The sequence below is a fragment of the Aotus nancymaae genome, unplaced genomic scaffold (genome assembly GCF_030222135.1).
Source record: "Aotus nancymaae isolate 86718 unplaced genomic scaffold, 86718_ANA_hifiasm-v0.15.2.pri h1tg000007l, whole genome shotgun sequence".
NCBI classification, from domain to species: Eukaryota; Metazoa; Chordata; class Mammalia; order Primates; family Aotidae; genus Aotus; species Aotus nancymaae.
Genome location: NW_026988418.1, coordinates 8,910,645 through 8,934,343, shown reverse-complemented (window position 1 = coordinate 8,934,343; position 23,699 = coordinate 8,910,645). Strand labels below are relative to the sequence as shown.

The window sequence follows — 23,699 nt, the reverse complement described above, 5'->3', positions numbered from 1 at the left end:
CATGCAAGATCATGATTACTATTCCTTGATAGAATAATTTTTTTTCACCCAAATCTCATCTTGAATGATAGAATAATTTTTATGCAGTGTTCATACAGTGTTTTTTTTTCTTAAATCAGTTGGTCTCACTGTATGAGGCTCAATATTCTTTGCATAGTTTGTATTCAAATTGTGTCTTTGCCATTTACTACATGAATGATCTTGAGAAATATTTAATCTCTCTGTGTCTCAGTTTCCATGGCTGCAAAGTGAAGTTATTGGTAATATTTGCCTCACAGGATTATTTTGAAGATTAAATAAGTGAATATGTATAAAGCAGTTATACAGCAGTATGTAGCAAGTGCTCTAAGTGTTAGCTATGTCATTGCTATTTTATAACTGTATGTGATGGTTGGGGCATCTTTTTAAAACATTTATTTATTTATTTTTATTTTTTGAGATGGAGTCTCGCTCTGTAGCCCAGGCTGGAGTGCAGTGGCACGATCTTGGCTCACTGCAGCCTCTGCCTCCCAGGTTCCGGTTCAAGCAATTCTCCTACCACAGCCTCCCAAGTAGCTGGGATTACAGGCATGAGCCACCATGCCCAGCTAATTTTTGTATTTTTTAGTAGAGATGGGGTTTCACCATGTTGGCCAGTCTGGTCTTGAACTCCTGATCTCGTGATCCACCCACCTCGGCCTCCCGAAGTGCTGAGATTACAGGCATAAGCCACCTCGCCCGGCCTAAACTTTTATTTTTATAGGTACATAGTAGGTGTATATATTTATGAGGTACATGAGATATTCTGATATAGTCATACAATTTGTAATAATCACATCAAGGTAAATGGGATATCCATCACCTCAAGCATTTATCATTTCTTTGTATTACAAACATTCCAGTTATACTCTTAGTTATTTTAAAATGTACAATTAAATTATTGTTGAGTGTAATCACCCTGTTGTACTAGATCTTCTTCATTCTAACTATATTTTTGTACCCATTAACTGTCCCCAATCCTCCACGCCCTGCACTACCCTTCCCAGCCTCTGTTAACCATCATTCTACTCTATCTCCATGAGTTCAATTGTTTTAATTTTTAGCTCCCACAAATAAATGAGAACATGTGAAGTTTGTCTTTCTATGTCTGGCTTATTTCACTGAACATAGTGTCCTCAAGTTCCATCCATGTTGTTGCAAATGACAGGTTCTCATCCTTTCTTATGGCTGAATAATACTCCATTGTGTGTATATACCACGTTTTCTTTGTCCATTTGTTTGTTGATGGATGCAACTTAGGTTGCATCCAAATCTTAGCTACTGTGAATAGTGCTGCAATAAACATGAGAGTGCAGCTATCTATTTGACATACTGATTTCCCTTCTTTTGTTATATACCCAGCAGTGGGATTGTTGGATCATAGGGTAGCTCTATTCCTAGTTTTTTGAGGAACCTCCAAACTAGTCTCCATAGTGGCTACACTAATTTACATTCCTACCAACAGTGCACAAGTCTTCCCCTTTCTCCATATCTTTGCAATAATTATTATTTTTTTGAGATGGGGTCTTGCTCTGTTGCTCGTCTCACTCTGTTGCTCAGGCTGGAGATGTAGTCTCAGCTCACTGCAACTTCTGCCTCCCAGGTTCAAGCAATTCTTGTGCTTCAGCCTCCCAAGTAGCTGGAATTACAGACATGCGTCACCAAGCCCAGCTAATTTTTGTATTTTTTGTAGAGATGGGGTTTCACCATGTTGGCCAGACTGGTCTTGAACTCCTGACCTCAGGTGATTCACCTACCTTGGCTTCCCAAAGTGCTGGAATTACAGGCTTGGGCCACCGTGACTGGCCTGCAAGAATTCAAGCCCTTCTTTTGGATAAAAGCCATTTTAACTAGGTGAGATGATATCTCATTGTAGTTTTGATTTGCATTTCTATAATGATCAGTGATGTTGAACACCTTTACATGTACCTGTTTGCCATTTGTCTTCTTTTGAGAAATGTCTATTGAGATCTTTTGCCTATTTTTTTTTTTTACTGAAAACTAGTTTTATTTTAAAATTAAGTGCATAGCACTCATCTAATTCCACTGGCATAGACTTTAGCACCATACTTGCTATTTGCAGTTAATGTCATAACACAGATACATTTTGGTTTGCAGTCTATACTTGAGTAGTGTTTATTTAGTGGACTTTGGTAAAGCCCTTCATACATTTTAATCTCTTCACAGTACACATTTAATGATGGTCCAGTAATCTCAAAAAAAAAAAAAAGCCTGCTTAAAGACTAATCAATAAATTAAACAAAACAAAACCCACACGATGCTCCCCCACCCCCCCCAAATCTAGCAGCTATGAGTTGTATTTATATTGAAACCTAATGTTTTAAAAATAGTTCTGGTTTTCCAACCACCCCATCCCACCCCGGGTATGCAGAAGTAGTAATCAATTATTTTATTCTACCCCCCAAATAGATTATTGATCCAGGTTCTTTAGCTTTTTAAAATATAAATTGGGAAAGTGTTATGAATAAACTTTTTTTTTTTTTTTTTTTTTTTTTGAGACAGAGTTTCGCTCTTGATACCCAGGCTGGAGCGCAATGGCGCGATCTCGGCTCACCGCAATCTCCGCCTCCTGGGTTCAGGCAATTCTCCTGCCTCAGCCTCCTGAGTAGCTGGGATTACAGGCACGCGCCACCGTGCCCAGCTAATTTTTTGTATTAGTAGAGACGGGGTTTCACCATGTTGACCAGGATGGTCTCGATCTCTTGACCTCGTGATCCACCCGCCTCGGCCTCCCAAAGTGCTGGGATTACAGGCTTGAGCCACCGCGCCCGGCCAACTTTTTTTTTTTTTTTGAAATGGAGTTTTGCTCTTGCTACCCAGGCTGGAGTACAATGGCGCAATCTCGGCTCACCGCAACCTCCACCTCTGGGTTCAAGCAATTCTCCTGCCTCAGCCTCCCGAGTAGCTGGGACTACAGGCACGCGCCACCATGCCCAGCTAATTTTTGTATTTTTAGTAGAGACGGGGTTTCACCTTGTTGACCAGGATGGTCTCGATCACTTGACCTCGTGATCCACCCGCCTCGGCCTCCCAAAATGCTGGGATTATAGGCGATGAATAAACTTTTTTAAAAGACATATTTTTCTATAACAATAATGGCATATAAACCAATCAATAAAAGTATTTGACAGGCATTAAGTTACCACAGGCACTGGTTGTTGTTTCAAGTTGGGATCTCTATCCCAGTATCTTACATTCATAGCATTATTGAGGTAGTTAAAATACTGAAAATTAGGGCCGGGCGCGGTGGCTCACGCCTATAATCCCAGCACTTTGGGAGGCCGAGGCGGGTGGATCACGAGGTCAAGAGATCGAGACCATCCTGGTCAACAGGGTGAAACCCCGTCTCTACTAAAAATACAAAAATTAGCTGGGCATGGTGGCGCGCGCCTGTAGTCCCAGCTACACGGGAGGCTGAGGCAGGAGAATTGCTTGAACCTGGGAGGCGGAGGTTGCGGTGAGCCAAGATCGCGCCATTGCACTCTAGCCTGGGTAACAAGAGCAAAACCCCGTCTCAAAAAAAAAAAAAAAAATACTGACAATTGGACTCTAGGTTGCTGGGTTCTGAATGCGAATGTGAAAGATATATGCTCTTTTGAGCCCACTTTCCACCAAACAATTCAAGTTTTCTTGACGTAAGAACTACCAAAATCCAATTAGCAGCCTTCTTTAAAAAGTGATGATACTTTCAGAAAACGATTTTCATGCTTAAAAACTGCCATGAGTGTGTTCTTACCTGAGTGACTTTTCATTTTATCTACCAGACTAATAAATCCACGTCATGCCCTATGTACTCTAAATAGATATTTTCTTTTTAAGCAAAGGATATATCTCCAAGCATTCATGCTGGCAGAAGCCACCCACCCACATTCATCCCCAGGAGCCATCTGGATCAGTCCATCACTGTGTTGAGCCCCTTCCCTTCCTAACAGAGGCCATTGGCTTTTGCTTATTTTTAAAATCTGATTGTTAGATTTTTTTTTTTCCTGTAGAGTTGTTTGAGCTCTTTTTATATTCTGGTTATTAATCCTTTGTCAGACGGATAGTTTGCAAATATTTTCTCCCATTCTGTGGGTTGACTCTGTTGATTGTTTCATTTGCTGTGCAGGAGCTTTTTAACTGAATGTGATCCCGTATGTCCATTTTTGCTTTGGTTGCCTGTGCTTTTGGAGTATTACTCGAGAAATCTTTGCCCAGACCAATCCGAGAGTTTTCCCAATGTTTTCCTGTAGTAGTTTCGTAGTTGGAGGTCTTAGATTGAAGTCTTTAATCCATTTTGATTAGATTTTTGTATATGACTAGAGATAGGAGTCTAGTTTCATTCTTCTGCATATAGCTATACAGTTTTCCCAGCACTATTTATTGAAGAGACTGTCTTTTCCCCAGTGTATGTTCATGGCACTTTTGTTGAAAATGAGTTTACTGTAGATTTATTTAGTTGTTTCTGGGTTCTCTATGCTGTTCCGTTGGTCTGTTTCTGTTTTTATGCCAATACCATGTTGTTTTGGTTACAATAGCTCTGTGGTATAATTTGAAGTTGAGTAATGTGATTCCTCCAGTTTTTTTCTTTTGCTCAGTATGTCTTTGGTGATTCTGGCTCTTTGAGATTCCATATAAAGTTTAGTATTATTTGATTATTATGGAAATTTTTAAAATATTGATTCTTCCAATTCTAATTCATGAACATGGAATGTCTTTCCATTTTTTTTGTATCTTCTCTAATTTCTTATATCAATGTTTTATAATTTTCATTGTAGAGATCTTTTTTGAGACAGTCTTTTTTTTTTTTTTTTTTTTTTTTTTGAGATGGAGTTTTGCTCTTGTTACCCAGGCTGGAGTGCAATGGCATGATATCGGCTCACTGCAACCTCCGTCTCCTGGGTTCAAGCAATTCTCCTGCCTCAGCCTCCCGAGTAGGGACTACAGGCGTGCGCCACCATGCCCAGCTAATTTTTGTATTTTTAATAGAGACAGGGTTTCACCCTGTTGACCAGGATGGTCTCGATCTCTTGACCTCGTGATCCACCTGTCTTGGCCTCCCAAAGTGCTGGGATTATAGGTGTGAGCCACCGCGCCCGGCCTTTTTTTTTTTTTTTTTTTTAAGATGGGATTTCACCATGTTGGTCAGGCTGGTCTTGAACTCCTGACCTCAGGTGATCCACCCACCTTGGCCTCCAAAGTGCTTGGATTACAGGCGTGAGCCACCATGCCCGGCCTGAGACAGAGTCTTGCTCTGTTGCCTAGGCTGGAGTATATAGTGCCATGACCACAGCTCACTGCAGCCTCGACTTCCTGGGCTCAAGCAATCCTCCCACCTCAGCTTCCCAACTAGCTGGGACCACAGGCTTAAGCCACCAAGCCCAGTTAATTTTTTTTTTTTTTTGTATTTTTAGTAGAGATGGTGTCTCACTATGTGGCTCAGGCTGGTCTTGAACTCCTGGACTCAAGCAATCCTCCTGCCTCGGGGTCCCAAAGTATTGGGATTATAGGCATGAACCACTGTGCCTGGCCTTTTAGAGATCTTTTACTTCATTGGTTACCTTAATTTCTAGGTATTTAATTTTATTTGAAGCTATTAAAAATTGGATTACTTTTTTGATTTCTTTTCAAATTGTTCACTGTTGGCATATCAACATACAAAAATCAGTAGCCTGATTTGTATGCTGCAATTTTTCTGAATTTATCAGTTCTAATAGTTTTTTTAGAGTCTTTAGGTTTTTTCCTAATATAAGGTCATATCATCTACAAACAAGGATAATTTGGCTTTTTCCTTTCTGATTTGGATGCCCTTTATTTCTTTCTCTTGTCTGATTGCTCTAGCTAGGATGTCCAGTACTATGTTGAATAACAGTGGTGAAAATGGGCATCCTTTTTGTGTTCCATATCTCAGAGGAAGGGCTTTCAGTTTTTCTCCATTCAGTATGATACTAGCTTTGGGTCTGTCATATATGGCTTTTTGAGCTATGTTCCTTCTATACCTAGTTTTTTCAGGGTTTTTATCATGAAGAGATGTTGAATTTTATCAAATGCTTTTTCAGCACCTATTGAAATGATCATATGGTTTTTGACCCTCATTCTGTTGATATGATGTATCACATTGATTGATTTATATATGTTCAACTATCCATGCATCCCAGGGATAAATCCTACTTGGTTATGATGGACGATCTTTTTATGAGTTTCACCATTTTGTTAAAATCTCAGTGTGAGTTTTCAGATGATGGAAAAATAAAAGGAGTGACTTTCAGATGGAGAGCCCTTATTAAAACACAGATGTCTTCTATAAATAGAGTTAGAAAAATACTGTCAGTGAGCTCCTTGTATATAAATGTTTCTTTTAACTTACCCATGCAGGATCTGAAATGGAAAGCTACGTCTCTTTCATCAGTCAGGAGGTTCATTACAACAGAATCATTGATGCACTGAGAAGAGAGCTGGGTTCCAAATCTCACTCAGTGATCTACAAGAGGAGAGGCAGCCAGTGTTCTGCCTCCCTCAATTTTTCCGATCAGGGTTCCTGTGGCTCTGCGTGTTTTGACCCGGCCTCTCCGTCAAAAACCTTCTGTCTTCTCTCTGGCCACTCTGAAACATTGTTTCTTTGAATTCTAAGATAAGCTGAGATGTCTAACCTGTATTAATAGCTATGATAAACTTCTGGAGCTATTGTCATCTCAAGGAGTTTTTGGTTATTAAAAAGTTTAAGTAAGCTGTCATGTTTTCTTTTGGAATTTCCGTTTGGTCAAGTATAGCATACTGAAATAATACTCCTGAAGTCCATAGGATAATGACATTTTTGCATAGTAAGTCCATGTTGTGCAAGATACAAAATGAATTTTTTTAACCCGGAAAGATCTTTGTGACTTCATGATTTTTCTACTGCCTCATTCGTAATTCCTAAGCAGGAAACACACGTATCTCAGTTTAGCTTCTTTGAATCAAACCAAGTCTGATGGTCTTATTTTGCGGCCAGTGAGACCACATTTACAGGGTGAAAACAATCTTTTTGCAAGTAAAGCATTATGGTTTATGAAACCTGTGGGGTGTGCATTGAAATGATAAATAATATTTACACATGCACAATAGATTGAGTTCTATAGAGGGTGAATGCTTTTAGAAGTAGACTTTCCGGCTGGGCATGGTGGCTCGCGCCTGTAATCCCAGCACTTTGGGAGGCTGAGGTGGGTGGATCACAAGGTCAGGAGTTCAAGACCAGCCTGAGCAACATGGTGAAACCCCCTTCTCTACTAAAAATACAAAAATTAGCCGGGCATGGTTGTGCGTGCCTGTAATCTCAGCTACTCAGGAGGCTGAGGCAGGAGAATCACTTGACCTGGGAGGCGGAGGTTGCAGTGAGTTGAGATTGCACCACTGCTCTCCAGCCTGGGTGACAGAGTAAGACTCTGTCTCAAAAAAAAAAAAAAAAAAAAAAGGAGACTTTCCTCTGTGCATATGGGTAAGTGGTGTGCCCCGTCTTTGTTGTATTTAACTTCACTGTGTTTAAATGATTATGAGGGGCTTTGGGTAGAGTTACTACAATATTAGTTCTAAAAGGTTCACGGACTTCTTTCTATATTTAACATGAAATGCATTTTTCTTATAGATATATTTTTATGGTACTTGGGGGAGACTTTGAGTATGTGGGTTTAGTATCTTATAAAGACAGTTTCATTAAGTATTATATAAGGCTCATGTATATATCTTCTTTTTGCACACTTAGAATGCCACAGAAGGGACTTTTTTCTGTTGGTGTCTTAAGACTCACCAAGGTCAGCCATGACCAACCAGCCTAAAAATTTTCCCTCTTTTTTTTTTTTAAGGTATCAAAAACAGACATAATTGGCTGGGCATGGTGACTCACACCTGTAATCCCAGCACTTTGGGAGGCTGAGGCAGGAGGATCACCTGAGGTCAAGAGTTCAAGACCAGCCTGGCCAACATGGTGAAACCCTGTCTCTACTAAAAATACAAAAATCAGCCGGTTGTGTTGGCACATGCCTGTAATCCCAGCTACTCAGGAGGTTGAGGCAGGAAAATCACTTGAACCTGGAGGCAGAGGGTGCTGCACTCCAGTCTGGGCAACACAGTGAGACCCTATCTCAAACAACAACAAACCAGACACGATTTATTTGTTTATTTTTTCTTTATTTCTTCTAAAAACAAACAAACAAAAATGGGATACATGTGCAGAACATGCAGTTTTGTGCCATGGTGGTTTACTGCGCCTATTGACTCATCCTCTAAGTTCCCTCCCTTCACCGTCCAACAGGCTCTGGCGCATGTTGTTCCCCTCTCTGTGTCCATGTGTTCTCAATGTTCAACTCCCGTTTATGAGTGAAAACGTGGTGATTTCTTTTCTGTTCCTGTGTTAGTTTGCTGAGGATGATGGCTTCCAGCTTCATTCACGTCCCTGCAAAGGATATGATCTCATTCCTTTTTATGGCTGCATAGTATTTCATAGTGTATATCAGACATGATTTCATGAGATGTTATTAACAATGTTTTTCTGACCAACTCAATGTGAAATAATATTGGTCTTGAGTAGAATAATTCATCTTAATGGAAGTGATACTTTAATGTAATTAGATGTATTTTTCATCTAAAGTGGCATGAAAATATCTTGGCATATTATACATTTGGAGATATTGACCTCATATATAGCTATTGCCTTTGACTCTCTTTTCATGTTCTATTTAATATTCTAGGTACGACACCGAGCTTCTGGTCAGGTGATGGCTCTTAAGATGAACACGTTGAGTAGTAACCGGGCAAACATGCTTAAAGAAGTACAGCTCATGAATAGACTCTCCCATCCCAACATCCTTAGGTAATGGCTTTTCCTTCCTTCTGATAAGTTAGAAAATTGAAACTTTGGAGGCTCGCTACACTAGCACTAATAGCAAAAAAAAGAGGGATTCAGGATTTATCATGCTGAATCTATCTCGTTGGGGTTTAGCGGTACTCTAGTTTGTTTTCTACTCATCGAGACTTAATTTATTGGTAATTAACTGCATTTAATAAAGAAACTTTCTCTGTCTCTTAAGTTGCTTTACTCTCATTTGAACATTAGTAGTGCTCATTAGAACAGTTGTTTTCTTTTCTTTTTTTTTTTTCTTTCTTTCTTTCTTTCTTTTTTGAGACGGAGTTTCGCTCTTGTTACCCAGGCTGGAGTCCAATGGCGTGATCTCGGCTCACCGCAATCTCCGCCTCCTGGGTTCAGGCAATTCTCCTGCCTCAGTCTCCTGAGTAGCTGGGACTATAGGCATGCGCCACCATGCCCAGCTAATTTTTTTGTATTTTTAGTAGAGATGGGGTTTCACTGTATTGGCCAGGATGATCTCGATCTCCTGACCTTGTGATCCGCCCGCCTCAGCCTCCCAAAGTGTTGGGATTACAGGCGTGAGCCACCATGCCCAGCTGAGAACAGTTGTTTTATATTGCTGATTGGTAATTTATCAAAGAGGAAAGATTGGTCTTTATGTGGTTATTTAATTTTCCTGATTACTTTATGGGAAATTGTAATTAAATCAATAAGTGACAATAAAAGTAAAATTATGCCCTCAAGTTATCTATCCTTAACTTTTAGCACTCACTTGAGGAGACACATTTTGCCTTTGAGAATTATTATTATTTTTTGAGATAGGGTCTCACTCTGTTACCCAGGCTGGAGTACAGTGGCATGATCATGGTTCACTGCAGCCTCAACCTCCTGGGCTCAATTGATCTTCCCCCACTCAGACTCCGGTGCAGCTGGAACTACACGTGTGCCCCTACATCCAGCTAACTTTTGCATGTTTTGTAGAGTCAAAGTTCCACCATGTTGCCCAGGCTGGTCTCAAATTCCTGGGCTCAAGCAATTTGCCCTCCTCGGCCTCCCAAAGTGGAGAATTATTTTTGTAAGTTTGTATAATTCGCTTTTTAATAATCTGTATCTGAATCTTTCTCGCTTTAATTATTTTGATATTTTAGTCAGGCAAATATATTTTCTTTTTAAAAAAATTTTTATTTGGTTGGGCATGGTGGCTCATGCCTATAATATCAGCACTTTGGGGAGGGCACGGTGGGTGGATCTCTTGAGCCCAGGAGTTCAAGTCCAGCTTGGGCAACATGATGAAACCCCATCTCTACAAAACAACAACGACAACAAAAACAACCAAAAAAATTAGCTAGGTGTGGTGGCATGCGCCTGTAGTTTCAGCTACTCTGGAGGCTGAGGTGGGAGGATCTCTTGAGCCCATGAGTTTGCAGCTGCATTGAGCCATGGTTGCAGCACTGCACTCCAGTCTGAATGACAGAATGAGACTCTGTCTTCAAAAATATATGTATTTTATTAAAAAAATATATTTTTATGCCATCTTGACTAGAGCCCATATATATATATATATATATACAATTTTTATTTATTTATTTATTTAATTTTTTTTTTAAAGACAGGGTTTCACCATGTTAGTCAGGCTGGTCTTGAACTCCTGACCTCAGGTGATCCACCCGCCTTGGCCTCCAAAGTGCTTGGATTACAGGCGTGAGCCACCGTGCCCAGCCATATATAAATATTTTTAAATAAGACAAGATCTCACTATGTCGCTCAGGCTGGGATTATAGGTGTAATCCACCACACCTGGCCAAGTATATTTTCAAATGAGACCAAAGAAGACAATTTAATTAATTCAATGTATATTTAGTTAAGGTTTATGTGCAGGACGCTTTGGAAAGTTTAAAGTGCTATTTACTTAGGGTTATTTATTGCTAATTTGTATATGTTCTCTAGAGATAACTCATATGGCTTAAGTATGACTTACATGTTTGGTCAATGGTATTTAATTATGGAATTAAATTACACTGTTTACTTGAAACTTTCAATGTTTATATAGAATTATTGGCTTCCTAGTCTACTACAAAAATATTCAGCTTGTATTTTTATTGTGATGACTTTCTTTCAAATGTGTAAGTCAGATTAACCCTTTTTTTTTGAGATGGAGTTTTGCTCTTGTCACCCAGCATGGAGTGTAATGGTGCGATCTCGGCTCGCTGCAATCTCCACCTCCCGGATTCAAGCCTCCGAAGTAGCTGGGATTACAGGTGCCTGCCACCACACCTGGCTAATGTTTGTATTTTTTTAAAGACAGGGCTTCACCATGTTGGCCAGGCTGGTCTCAAACTCCTGACCTCAGATGATCCACCCACCTCAGCCTCTCAAAGTGCTGGGATTACAGGGGTGAGCCACCGTGCCTGACCAGATTAACACATTTTTTGAGCATCTACTATATGCCTGGTCATATATTCAGACATCAGAAAGGTATCAAGGTATATATAAAATGGAGTATCTGCTAGCAAGGAATTTATACTTTACTTGCTCTACTTGGGGACTTACATTGATGGAAAGAGAAGTAATAAATTAACTAAGACATCACCATTTGAGTAGAATAAACTCTTAAGTGCTATAGGAGTTCAAATGAGTGAGGGATCATATTAATTTTGAAGAGTCAGGGAAGCCTTCTGAGAGGAGGGGACTTGAACTGGACTTTGAATTTTTTAAAAAATTACTTTTAATTTTTGTGGTTATATAGTAGGTATACATACTTATGATTACATAAGGTATTTTGATGTAGGCATGTAGTACGTAATAATGAACCTTGAATTTTAATAGGATTTTAGAAGATAGGGGAGGAACTCAGAAAGAGCAACTAGTGATATAGAAAGCACAGATATAAAAATGCAAAGCTTTTTGAGGAGTCAGTGAATAAAAACTCATTTGGCTAATAATAATAATAATAACGACCTTTTATTGAAGGCTTGTTGTATATTGTGTATGTTACTTATTTAAATATTTAATCTTCACACTCACTCTCCATTGAGGCCAAGAGATTATATATGGGCCAAAGTCTCCTCTAAGGCCTGGGTTCTTTCCACCAGGATTCTCTTAGAACTGAGGATTTGATAGGATAGTATTGGTAGATAAAGGTGGAAAAGTAGAATTGGGTCAAATTACCCAGAAATGCTTTGCATAAATCCAAAGTTGTAGTTTATGATCTGTGATTGGATTCTGAGCAGGAACTAGAATGATAAGGTAATTGATAACAAGATGTAGAATGGTTTAGTGTTAGGGAGACTGGTAGCAAAGAGATCAGTTAGGGGGCCTCTACTATGTTTGAGAGTGAGGTAGATGAGGCTTGATTTGATATTCTGCTTAGGAATTTTTAAGATGATCATATTTTAAGTAATATAATCATCTAGCTTAAAAAGGCATATTTTAATTTTTTTATTGTTACAGAAGTGATACATGATTGCAATGGAAGCATTTAGAAAATAGAATTAGTGGCCGGGCGCAGTGGCTCACACCTGTAATCCCAGCACTTTGGGAGGCCAAAGCGGGTGGATCACGAGGTCAAGAGATCGAGACCATCCTGGTCAACATGGTGAAACCCTGTCTCTACTAAAAATACGAAAAATTAGCTGGGCATGGTGGCGCGTGCCCGTAATCCCAGCTACTTAGGAGGCTGAGGCAGGAGAATTGCCTGAACCCAGGAGGCAGAGGTTGCGGTGAGATCGTGCCATTGCATTCCGGCCTGGGTAACGAGAGCAAAACTATGTCTCAAAAAAAAAAAAAAATTAAAAAAAAGAAAATAGAATTAGTAAGAACAACAAAACAAAACTAGCTCTCAATCTCAGCATGTAGGGCTAAAACTAGTATTAACATTTTGGCATCTTTCCTGCTTATTTTACCATTCCTTTTTTCATTCTCTTCACTGTCAACTGAGCTAGGAAATGCATGGCAGGTTGACTTTAAATTCATTTTATTCCATTACAGCAAAATTTTTAGATATAGTTGTAATATAATAAAAGTGGTCTAGTATAACCTGAAACCGTAAAACTACTAAAAGAAAACATAATGGAAAAATTTCCATGAGATTGGTCTAGACAATAATTTTTTAGATATGCACAAGCAACAAAAACAAAAATAGACAAATGGGATTGCATCAAACTAAAAGCTTCTGCGCAGCAAAGGAAACAATAAAGAGGCAATGCTTAGAGTGGAAGAAAATATTTGCAAATCATACATCTAATAAGGGGCTAATATCCAAAATGTATAAGGAACTCAAACACCTCCATAACAAGAAAACCCAATTTTTAAAATAAGCAAAAGACCTGAATAGATATTTCTCAGTAGAAGACATAAAGATGACCAACAGGTTCATGAAAAAATACTCAACATCCTTAATAATTAGGGAAATGAAAATTATAACCACGATGAGATATCACCTCTGACCAGATGCAGTGGCTCATCCCTAGGTGGGAGGATTGTTTGAGCCTAAGACCAGCCTGGGCACCATAGTGAGACCCTGTCTCTATAGAAAAATTTTTAAAAAATACCACCACTTCACACCTGTTTGGATGGCTGTTATCAAAATGATGAAAGATAAGTGTTTGCAAGGGAACCCTTGTAGACTGTTGGCTGGAGTGTAAATTAGTACAGCCATTATAGAAAACAGTATGAAGTTTCTCAAAAATCTAAGAATAGAACACTTTATGATCTAGCAATCCCACTTCTGGGGATATATCAGAAGGAATGGAAACCAGTATGTCAAAGAGTTATCTGCACTCCCATGTTCATTGCAGCATTATTCACAATAGCCAAGATACGGAATCAACCCAAGTGTCCATCAACCAATGAACTGATAAGATGTGGTATATATACACAATAGAGTACTATATGGCCTTTAAAAAGAATGCAGTACTTGGCTGGGCATGGTGGCTCATGCATGTAATCCTAGCACTTTGGGATGCCGGGGTGGGGGCATCACTTGAGCCCAGGAGTTTGAGACCAGCCTGGGCAACAAAATGAGGCCCTGTCTCTACAAAAAATTTAATTAAGAAAAAGCAAGAGGCCAGGCAAGGTGGCTCATGCCTGTAATCTCAGCACTTTGGGAGGCCAAGAAGGGCAAATCACCCGAGGTCAGGAGTTCAAGACCAGCCTGGTCAACATTGTAAAACCTCGTCTCTAATAAAAATACAAAGATTAGCCAGACATATTGGCAGGCACCTATAATCCCAGCTACTAGGGAGGCTGAGGCAGGAGAATCGCTTGAACCGGGGAGGCGGAGGTTGTAGTGAGCTGAGCTGAGATTGCACCATTGCACTCCAGCCTGGGCAACAAGAGCGAAACTCTGTCTCAAAAAAAAAAAAAAAAAAAAAAGGAAATACTGTCATTTGGGACAACTTGATTGAAATGAACCTGCAGGATGTTACACTAAATGAAATAAGCCAGACACAGAAAGACAAATAACCCATGAGCTAATTTTATGTGTGAAATCTAAAAAAGTCAATCTCATAAAAATAGAGAGTAGAATGGTGGTTACCAGAGGATAGGGGTAAGTGGAGTGGGATGGAGGAGGAAATGGGGAGATGTTGGTCAGAGACACAAAGTTTCAGTTACATAGGAGGAATAAATTTCTGAAATCTGTTGCACAGCATAGTGACAATAGTTAATAATAATGTATATATTTTTTTAAAAATCCAGAAAAAATAGAACTGCTATATGATCCAGCAATGAGAATAAATTTCAAATATCTTACCACAAAAAATGATGTGAGGTAATAGATATGTTGATTAGCTTGATTTAATCATTCTACACTGTATACATTTATGTTTAATCTATTTTTAAAAGTAGTAGTACAGTATGATTAAAAATGAAGGCTTTAGGCTGGGTGCAGTAGCTCACACCTATAATCCTAGCACTATGGAAGGCGAAGATGGACAGATCCCTTGAGCTCACAAGTTTGAGACCAGCCTGGCAACATGGTGAAACCATGTTTTCTTTTGTATTTTTTGTAGAAAAAATGTTTTCTCTACAAAAAAATACAAAAATTAGCTGGGCATCGTGGTGTGCGCCTATAGCCGCAGCTACTTTAGAGGCTGAGTTGGGAGGATGGCTTGAGCCTAGGAGGCAGAACTTGCAGTGAGCCAAGATCACACCACTGCACTCCAGCCTGGGTGACAGAACCAGAGCTTGTCTCAAAAAAGGGAGGGGAGGGGCTCTAGATTAGGGGTATCTAATCTTTTGGCTTCCCTGGGTCATATTGGAAGAAGAATTGTCTTGGGTCACATATAAAATGCTCTAACACTAACAATAGCTGATGAGCCAAACAAACAAACTATTGGGAAAAAAATCTCATAATGTTTTAAGGAAGTTTATGAATTTGTGTCGTGCAACATTCAAAGCCATTCTGGGCTGTATGTGGCCCATGGGCCGAGGGTTGGACGAGCTTGCTCTAGATTCTAGATCAAACTGTCTGGATTCAAATCCTGGATCTTAGGAAAGTTTAATTAACCTCTTTGAACCTTAGTTTCCCATCTATAAAATGAGGGTAATGACAATAAATATTTTATGGAGTTGTTACTGAAGATTGATTAAATTGGTACATGTAAATCACTTAGAATAGTATCTGGTGTGTGGTAAGTGCTCAGTAAATGCTAGCTATTATTATTAGTTTCTTTTCCTCTTTTTGCTTATTTCAGTAGCCTATTATAGCCTCTTTTTTTGTTGTTGCTATTTAGTTTTTATTTCGTAATCATAAACTTAACTTTGCAATCCAGTTAGGCATGGAAGGGAACAAGGAAAACATGGAACCCAAAGGAAACTGCAACAAGAGCACAAAGATTCTAGGATACTGTGAGCAAATGAGGTGGAAGGGTGCTCTCCTGAACTACAAAAGGAATGGTCTGGTGGTTAAGATAAAACACCAGTCAAACTTACTAGAGTTGTCCAGTCGGCAATGGTGATCGTCTTGCTGGTCTTGCCATTCCTGGACCCAAAGAGCTCCATGGCCTCTATAATATTCATGCCTTCTTTCACTTTGCCAAAGACCACATGCTTGCCATCCAACCTGACACATAAACTCTGGAATAATTCTGTGAAAGCAGGAACTCTTATAACCAAATCCTTTCTCTCCAGTGCTCAGAGCACAAAAGTTTTCTGGTGTCTTTGGAAACTTGTCTGCAAACAGCTTAAAGGAGACACAGTCCAAGGACTTGGCATCGACTGCAATGTTGAAGAACATGGTGGGGTTGACCATGGCTGATAGTACAGGGCTCCCTGCAGCGGCAGCAGTGTCTAAAAAGCACCTATCTTTTTAAAATTCAGTTACTCACCAAACACTTGTTTAGTGCCTACCGCTGCTTTTAATACATTCAACAGTTTTCTACTAAAACAGTGCTGTCCGATAGAACTTTCTGCAGTGATGGAAATGTTTTGTATTTCTGCTGAGGCTAGTGCCTACTGTATTCAATAATGCTGGGCTACCTACATCTTTGCCTTTGTTTCGCTACAGGTACATGTGTTCCAGCCTAGAAACGTAGTGTTGGGATGAGACCAACATTACCATTCCTATTCCATATCTCCTTGATGTTCTTTCTTAGCTTATCTCCCTTTGGTCCTATCGCTTAGGAATGATCTTCACCTCCACTTTCATCCCCATTAACTTAAAAGTAATATTCTTTGCCGTCAGCTAAGTTTTCTGGTATATTAAAGGTAGCATTCAGTCTATCTTGATCTTCCCAGTAAGCCCACAAATGAGATGATATATATAAAGCCTCTGGCACAGGAACTGTCACACTGCAAGTATAATACATGAGAATGATAATTGTTGTTAACCACATGGGTTTGTACTCTGATGGTGACCATTTTTATTCTGCATAAGCCATCTGTCTCAAATATACTGTGGTTTAAAAGCCTGAAAGTGGATTACTTTTTAAAAGATGCTTCTAATTATTTATATCTTTTATGTTTTTATGTCTTCACTTTCACTATATATTTTGAATACAACAAAGGGAAATTATTCTAATCAGTGGCCTAGAGCAAAGTTCTCTTGGCTTTTGTTACCCAGAGGAGTATTAATATAGTAAAAACCTTTATTATACTTCCCTGGGACTCCTTAAATGTTAAACTAGCATGACTATGTTTCATTCTCCAAGTTCTTAGAATTTGTATTTTCTAAATGCTTTTTATTGTCTTAGAAATTTGCTGTTAACACTTACGACTTTAATTTTTTGGTTACTATTTGTTAGTATGGTTCTTATTTTATTTTCAAGCTGTAAACATTATAAGCTCTCTTTTATAGGTGCAGAAATATGAACCAGAGTTTTCCTCCAAATTGAGATTAGATGTAAATTGGGAAGAATCTATCTCTTGGAATCCTAGGATTACACAGATGTGCCTTCTCAGGTGCTGGCCCCGGGTGGGAGGTTGCTGAGTAGATGAGACTTCTGTTCTCCTCTCGGCTTCATCTAGTCAAAACAGTTCCACTTTTTATCTTTTTTATATTGAATTTCTGTATAAGAGTTTTGAAGAAAATGTCTCCTGCTTAAAAGAGAGAGAGAGAGAAATGAAGGAAAGAAAGGAAGAAAGAAGAAAAAGAGTGAATTGAAAATTCTCTGTTAGTGCTTTGGAAAGTCTACTTGGGAAAGAAGACTGTCCGCATGATCTGCCAGATGGTAGTCATTTAATCCTCTGGTCATGCCTTAGTTCTCTTCTGCCAGAACTATTGTGTGCCCAGCAGGAATGAGCGAGCAGAACCTTTATAGTTCTCCCAGTTTCCCTTTTTCCTTTTATTACCCTTCCTCCTAAGATTTCTATTTGGAAGGAAAATTGTGGGCCTGGTAAGTCATAGAGGTAGTACTTGTGTAAATTTTGTTCATGTGTATGTATTCTGTTTATATATGGGCCCAGTTAAGATTGGTTGTTTTATCATCAGTTGCTCAAAGTTATCAGTTAAAAAAAAGAACAATAAAGTACTTTGTTGAGTGCAGGGACTGATTGTTTAGGTCTCTTGTGAATAAAGTTGTTTACGCCAGGAAGTCTTATGCTCAAGATCTGTAACCCAATTCCATGCCCTGCTCACTTCCACTCCCCAATGGCCTTTCTGAGGAATTATACACCAGGATTTGTTCTCATACCTCCCCCCGACCCTGAGACAGGGTCTCACTCTGTCGCCCAGGCCGGAGTACAGTGTCGTGATCTCGGCTCACTGCAACCTCTGCCTCCTGGGCTCAAGTAATCCTCTCACCTCAGCTTCCTGAGTAGCTGGGACTACAGGTGTATGCCACCACACTTGGCTAATTTTCAAATTTGTTTTTTGTAAAGAGAGGTCTCACTATATTGGCCAGGCTGGTCTCGAACTCCTGAGCTCAAACAGTCCTCCCACCTTGGCCTCCCAAAGTGCTGGAATTACATGCTTGAGCCACTACACTGGGCCCCTTTTTTTGTTCTTTATGCCATGAGAAATTTAATATTTCTTTTAGACTCCTCCTTCAATTCACCAGCTGTGCCTTCAATTTTCCAAATATTTACTTGGAACTACTGAGTCCCTCCCTGTGCTAGGTAATATGATTAATGCAAGAGAAATAGAGGCTTCTTGTCTCCCAGAGAGTGTCCTTAAGAAGTAAACTAGGGCCGGGCGCAGTGGCTGACGCCTGTAATCCCAGCACTCTGGGAGGCCGAGGCGGGCGGATCACCTGAGATCAGGAGTTCAAGACCAGCCTGACCAACGTGGTGAAACCCCGTCTTTAAAAATAAAAAATAAAAAAAGTAAACTAGGCCAGGTGCGGTGGCTCATACCTGTAATTCTAGCACTTTGGGAGGCCAAAGTGGGCTGATCATGAGGTCAGGAGTTCAAGACCAGCCTGGCCAATATGGTGAAACTCCATCTCCACTAAAAATACAAAATTTAGCTGGGCGTGGTGGCACATGCCTGTAGTCCCAGCTACTCAGGAGGCTGAGGCAGAAGAATCGCTTGAATCCAGGAGGTGGAGGTTGCAGTGAGCTGAGATCGCACCACTGTAGAGAGTGAGATTCCATCTCAACAACAACAACAACAACAACAACAACAAAATCAAAAGAAGTAGACTATACTATGTAGGAAATAGACTAGCATTAGCTAATGCCATGAGAATATGGCAGGATATTTTCCCTGTCTCAGTTATTAAGATAGGTATCTTTCCTGTTATCTATCCTGAAAAATTCCAGCCATCTTTAGTTATTCTGTGTGTTCCTTGCTTCTAATCAGAAGCTGAGCTGTGATTCTAAGTATTCAAAGGCTTTTGCATCAATTTCTTCCCTTATATGTATGCTGTAATTCAGCCTTCTTCACTTTCACCTGGAGTGAATTATTTTCCCTGTCTCTTTGCCCTCTTTTTCACTATTCCTGATACAGCTCTAGTTGTATAGTTTATTTCTTAAAACTTTTTGTGGCTCACATTGGTTTCAGAATTGAGTCAAAAATCTTTTAGACTGACAGTTAAGGTTCAATCTGTTTTCCAGCCTTTTCTTCCACTCTTTCTCTTGTACAATTCAGATGGCTCCACTATTTCCTAATTATATTCTCTAGGACAAGTTATTTAACCTCTGTGCTTTGATTTCCCCTGTTAAATGTGAATGGACCAGATCAGTGGTTAGAAATCACATTTAGGCAGGGCATGGTGGCTCACACCTATAATCCCAGCACTTGGGAGGCTGAGGCAGGAGGATCATTTGAGCCTAGGAGTTCAAGGTTATAGCTGGCTTCTTCCTGCCAGCTGTACAGACAAAAGCAATTCCCTGAGATCATGGCATTGCAGTAGAGAAAGAGTTTAATTGACTCAAGGCCAACCATGCTGAAGAGGCGGTTATCACTCAAATCAGTCTTCCTGAAGCCCCTCTAGATGTTAGAGTTTTTATGGACAATGGGCAAGGCTGAGGGAATGGGTGCTGCTGTTTGATTAGGGATGAAATTATGGGGGTGTGGAAAAAGTCCTTGTGCACTGAGTAAACCTCTGTGTAGGTCTATATCAGGAGTCCTCACCCCCCAGGTTATGGACAGGTATCAGTCTGTGGCCTGTTAGGAACTGGGCTGCACAGCAGGAGATGAGCAGGCAAGTGAGCATTACTGCCTGAGCTCTGCTTCCTGTCGGATCAATGGTAGCATTAGATTTTCATAGAAGCATGAACCCTGTTGTGAACTGTGCATGCGAGGGATCTTGGTTGTGTACCCCTTATGAGAATCAAATGCCTTGATGATCTAAGGTGGAACAGTTTCACCCCAAAACCATCCCTCCACCCACCCCTTCCTCAAGTCTGTGGAAAAATTGTCTTCCACAAGACCAGTCCCTGGTGCCAAAAAGATTGGGGAATTCTGGGCTACAGGACCAGTTGAGTGATGAGTCACCAGTCTGGGTGGGGTCAGTCCAAAAAAAACCTCTCAGAAAACAAGTGTTAGGTTCTATAATAGTGATATTATCTATAGGAGCAATTGGTGAAGTCACAAATCTTTTGATCTCTAGCCACATGACTCCTGAACAGTAAGAGATTGTAGAACTATACCTACATTTTAGCAGAATTCTGGCCCCTCTCATAATCCTAACCTTGTAGCCTTTAATTAGTTTTGCAAAGGTGGCTTAGTTTTGAGAAGGGCTATTATCATTCTTGCTTTAAGTTTAAACTGTAAACTAAATTCCTCCCAAAGTTAGCTTGGCCTATCCCCAGGAATGACCAAAGGCAAACAGCTTGGAGGTCGGAGGCAAGATAGAGTTAACTATGTCAAATTTATCTTTTGCAAAAGTGGTTTCAGTTGTGCCACTGCACCCCAGACTGGGTGATATAGTGAGACCCTGTATGTAATAAATAAATAAATAAATAAGAAATCGGGGCCAGGTGCAGTGGCTCACGCCTGTAATCCTAGCACTTTGGGAGGCCAAGGTGGGTGGATCACGAGGTCAAGAGATCGAGACCATCCTGGTCAACATGGTGAAACCCCGTCTCTACTAAAAATACAAAAAATTAGCTGGGCATGGTGGCGCGTGCCTGTAATCCCAGCTACTCAGGAGGCTGAGGCAGGAGAATTGCCTGAACCCAGGAGACGGAGGTTGCGGTGAGCCGAGATCACGCCATTGCACTCCAGCCTGGGTAACAAGAGCGAAACTCCTTCTCAAAAAAAAATAAATAAATAAGAAATCACATTGAATTTAATGTTGAATAATTTTTAAATGATCATGTTTTTAAAATATCTTAAGGGTAAGTGAATGTGAATGGGGTGGGTGTGTTCCAGAATAAATGGGAAATGTTTAAAAAAAACTTTTTTTTTTTGAGACAGAGTTTCGGTCTTATTGCTCAAGCTGGAGTGCAATGGTGTAACCTTGGCTCACTGCAACATCTACCTCCCAGGTTCAAACGATTCTTCTGCCTCAGCCTCCCGAGTAGCTGGGATTACAGGTGCATGCCTAGTTTTTTTGTATTTTGAGTAGAAATGCCTTTCACCATGTTAGCCAGGCTGTTCTTGAACTCACAACCTCAGGTGATCTGCCTGCCTAGGCCTCCCAAAGTACTGGGATTACAGGTGTGAGCCACTGTACCCGGCCTAAAATTTTTTTTTGTATCTGTTGATGATTAAATAAATAAATAATTAAATAATTAAATAATTAAATAAATAAGGCTGGGTGTAGTGGCTCACGCCTGTAATCCCAGAACTTTGGGAGGCTTAGGTGGGCAGATCACTTGAGGTTGAGAGTTCGAGACCAACATGGAGAAACCCCATCTCTACTTAAAATACAAAATTAGCTGGCTGTGGTGGCAGGAGCCTGTAATCCCAGCTACTCCAGAGGCTGAGGCAGAATTGCTTGAACACCAGAGGCAGAGTTTGTGGTGAGCCGAGATTGTGCCATTGCACTCCAGCCTGAGCAACAACAGTGAAACTCCATCTCAAATGAATAAATAAATAAATAAATAAAAATAAAGTGGATCTCTCTGATTTTATCATTGTAATCCTGGTGGGTAACTAGGTGAAAGAATCTTAAGAGAGTTCACAAAGCATCTTTTGTAACACTAGCATATTGGTGAGGTGATTTTTTTTTTTGAGATGGAGTCTCACTCTGTCACCCAGGCTGGAATACAGTGGTACAATCTCTCTGCTCACTGCAACATCCGCCTCCCAGGTTCTCGTGCTTCAGCCTCCCAAGTAGCTAGGATTACAGGAATGTGCCACCACACCCAGCTAATTTTTGTGTTTTTAGTAGAGATAGGGTCTTCACCATGTTGTCCAGGCTGGTCTCAAACTCCTGGCCTCAAGTGATCTGCCCACCTTGGCCTCCCAAAGTGCTGGGATTACAGGTGTGAGCCACTGCACTTGGCTGAAGATTTTTTTTTGAGACGGAGTTTCGCTCTTGTTACCCAGGCTGGAGTGCAATGGTGCGATCTCGGCTCACCGCAACCTCCGCCTCCTGGGTTCAGGCAATTCTCCTGCCTCAGCCTCCTGAGTAGCTGGGATTACAGGCATGCGCCACCATGCCCAGCTAATTTTAGTAGAGACAGGGTTTCACCATGTTAACTAGGATGGTCTCGATCTCTTGACCTCATGATCCACCCACCTTGGCCTCCCAAAGTGCTGGGATTACAGGCGTGAGCCACCGCGCCTGGCCCTGAAGATTTTTAATATAAACAATGATTACTACTTGTTGAGTACCCATTATGGAGCACTATTAATTAATTTTTTCTGCTTCATTCCATTTCTTCCTTTCCAGACCTCTCCCACCATTCATCTATCACTTGAGCCAAAAACTTACCGGGCATCCTTATTATTTTTCTCTTACACTCTATTTCAAACCATCAAGTAGTTCAGCATTATCTTGAAAATATGTCCTGAGTCTATGTGCCACCTCTACATCTACTGTTCTAACCCAACCATCCTAATTGACCTCTTGTCTTCCCCCTTTGCCCCACAATAACCAGATTGAGTTTTAAGAAGGTAAATCAGATTATGTCATTTCTCTGCTGAATTTCCTAATACAGCTTTTTGTCATTTTTCAAATAAAGTTCGTACTCTGGGCTTTAACCTACCAAACCCTAAATGATTTAGCCTACCTGACTCTGACCATATTTCCAATCATTCTTTCTTTTTTGTTACATCATTCTAACCACACTCACTAACCTTCTTGTTTCTCAGACACATTAGGCTTTTTCCCCAACTTCAGGGCCTTTGTACTTACTTTATTCCAGAATCATATGACATACTTCTTCTGGGATAGCTCCTCCTCAAAGAAATCTTTTTGACTAGTCTAAAATAGACATCGATATCACTATATATATCCTTTTACCATGCTTTGTTACAAATTCTCATTACTTCTGAAAATACTATATTCATTTGTTTGTTTACTTATTGCTTAAAGCCTCCAGTGTTGAGTGAGCTCTCTGAGGGTAGAAGTTTATCTTTTTCACTGTTGTATTTGTAGTGCTTATAGTGTAGTATCTCCAGAAGCTGATGCCAATTAGAACCAAACCAGTTTGCATCACAGAAACTTACAAAAGCTCAGGAGCTTAAGGTGGGTGTTAGGCTTGGGCTAAAAATAAGAGGGCTATTGAGTCTTTTAAGGGGTACCTGGGCCTAGAAGTCACCATCCCTATTTCTTGCAACTAATCAATTAAATATCACCCACCCCCATAAGATATGGTTTATTTTTGGAGAAAATTGAACCAAATGTTCATACTAGTGAATATCTGATAGAACATGAGGAAAAATGTAATACTTAAAAGAGGAGATGAGGGGATAGTCTGTGTACTTGAATGGTGAGGCTCATAAGACTTCTAGTCACCTTTCATCATCTGACTCTCAGGCATGCAACAATCATTCCTATTCTATCCT

At 40.2% G+C, this 23,699-nt stretch overlaps 1 protein-coding gene across 4 annotated transcripts in view; it reads left to right on the top strand.

Moving 5' to 3' along the window:
- TESK2 (testis associated actin remodelling kinase 2) overlaps nucleotides 1-23,699 on the top strand; it is a 150,677-nt gene that overhangs the window by 62,503 nt on the left and 64,475 nt on the right. For all 4 annotated transcript variants that reach the window (XM_064372287.1, XM_064372289.1, XM_064372288.1 and 1 more), the window contains exon 3: nucleotides 8,742-8,863. In XM_064372287.1, coding sequence (XP_064228357.1) covers nucleotides 8,742-8,863 — 122 coding nt within the window. The remainder of the gene's footprint in view (nucleotides 1-8,741; nucleotides 8,864-23,699) is intronic.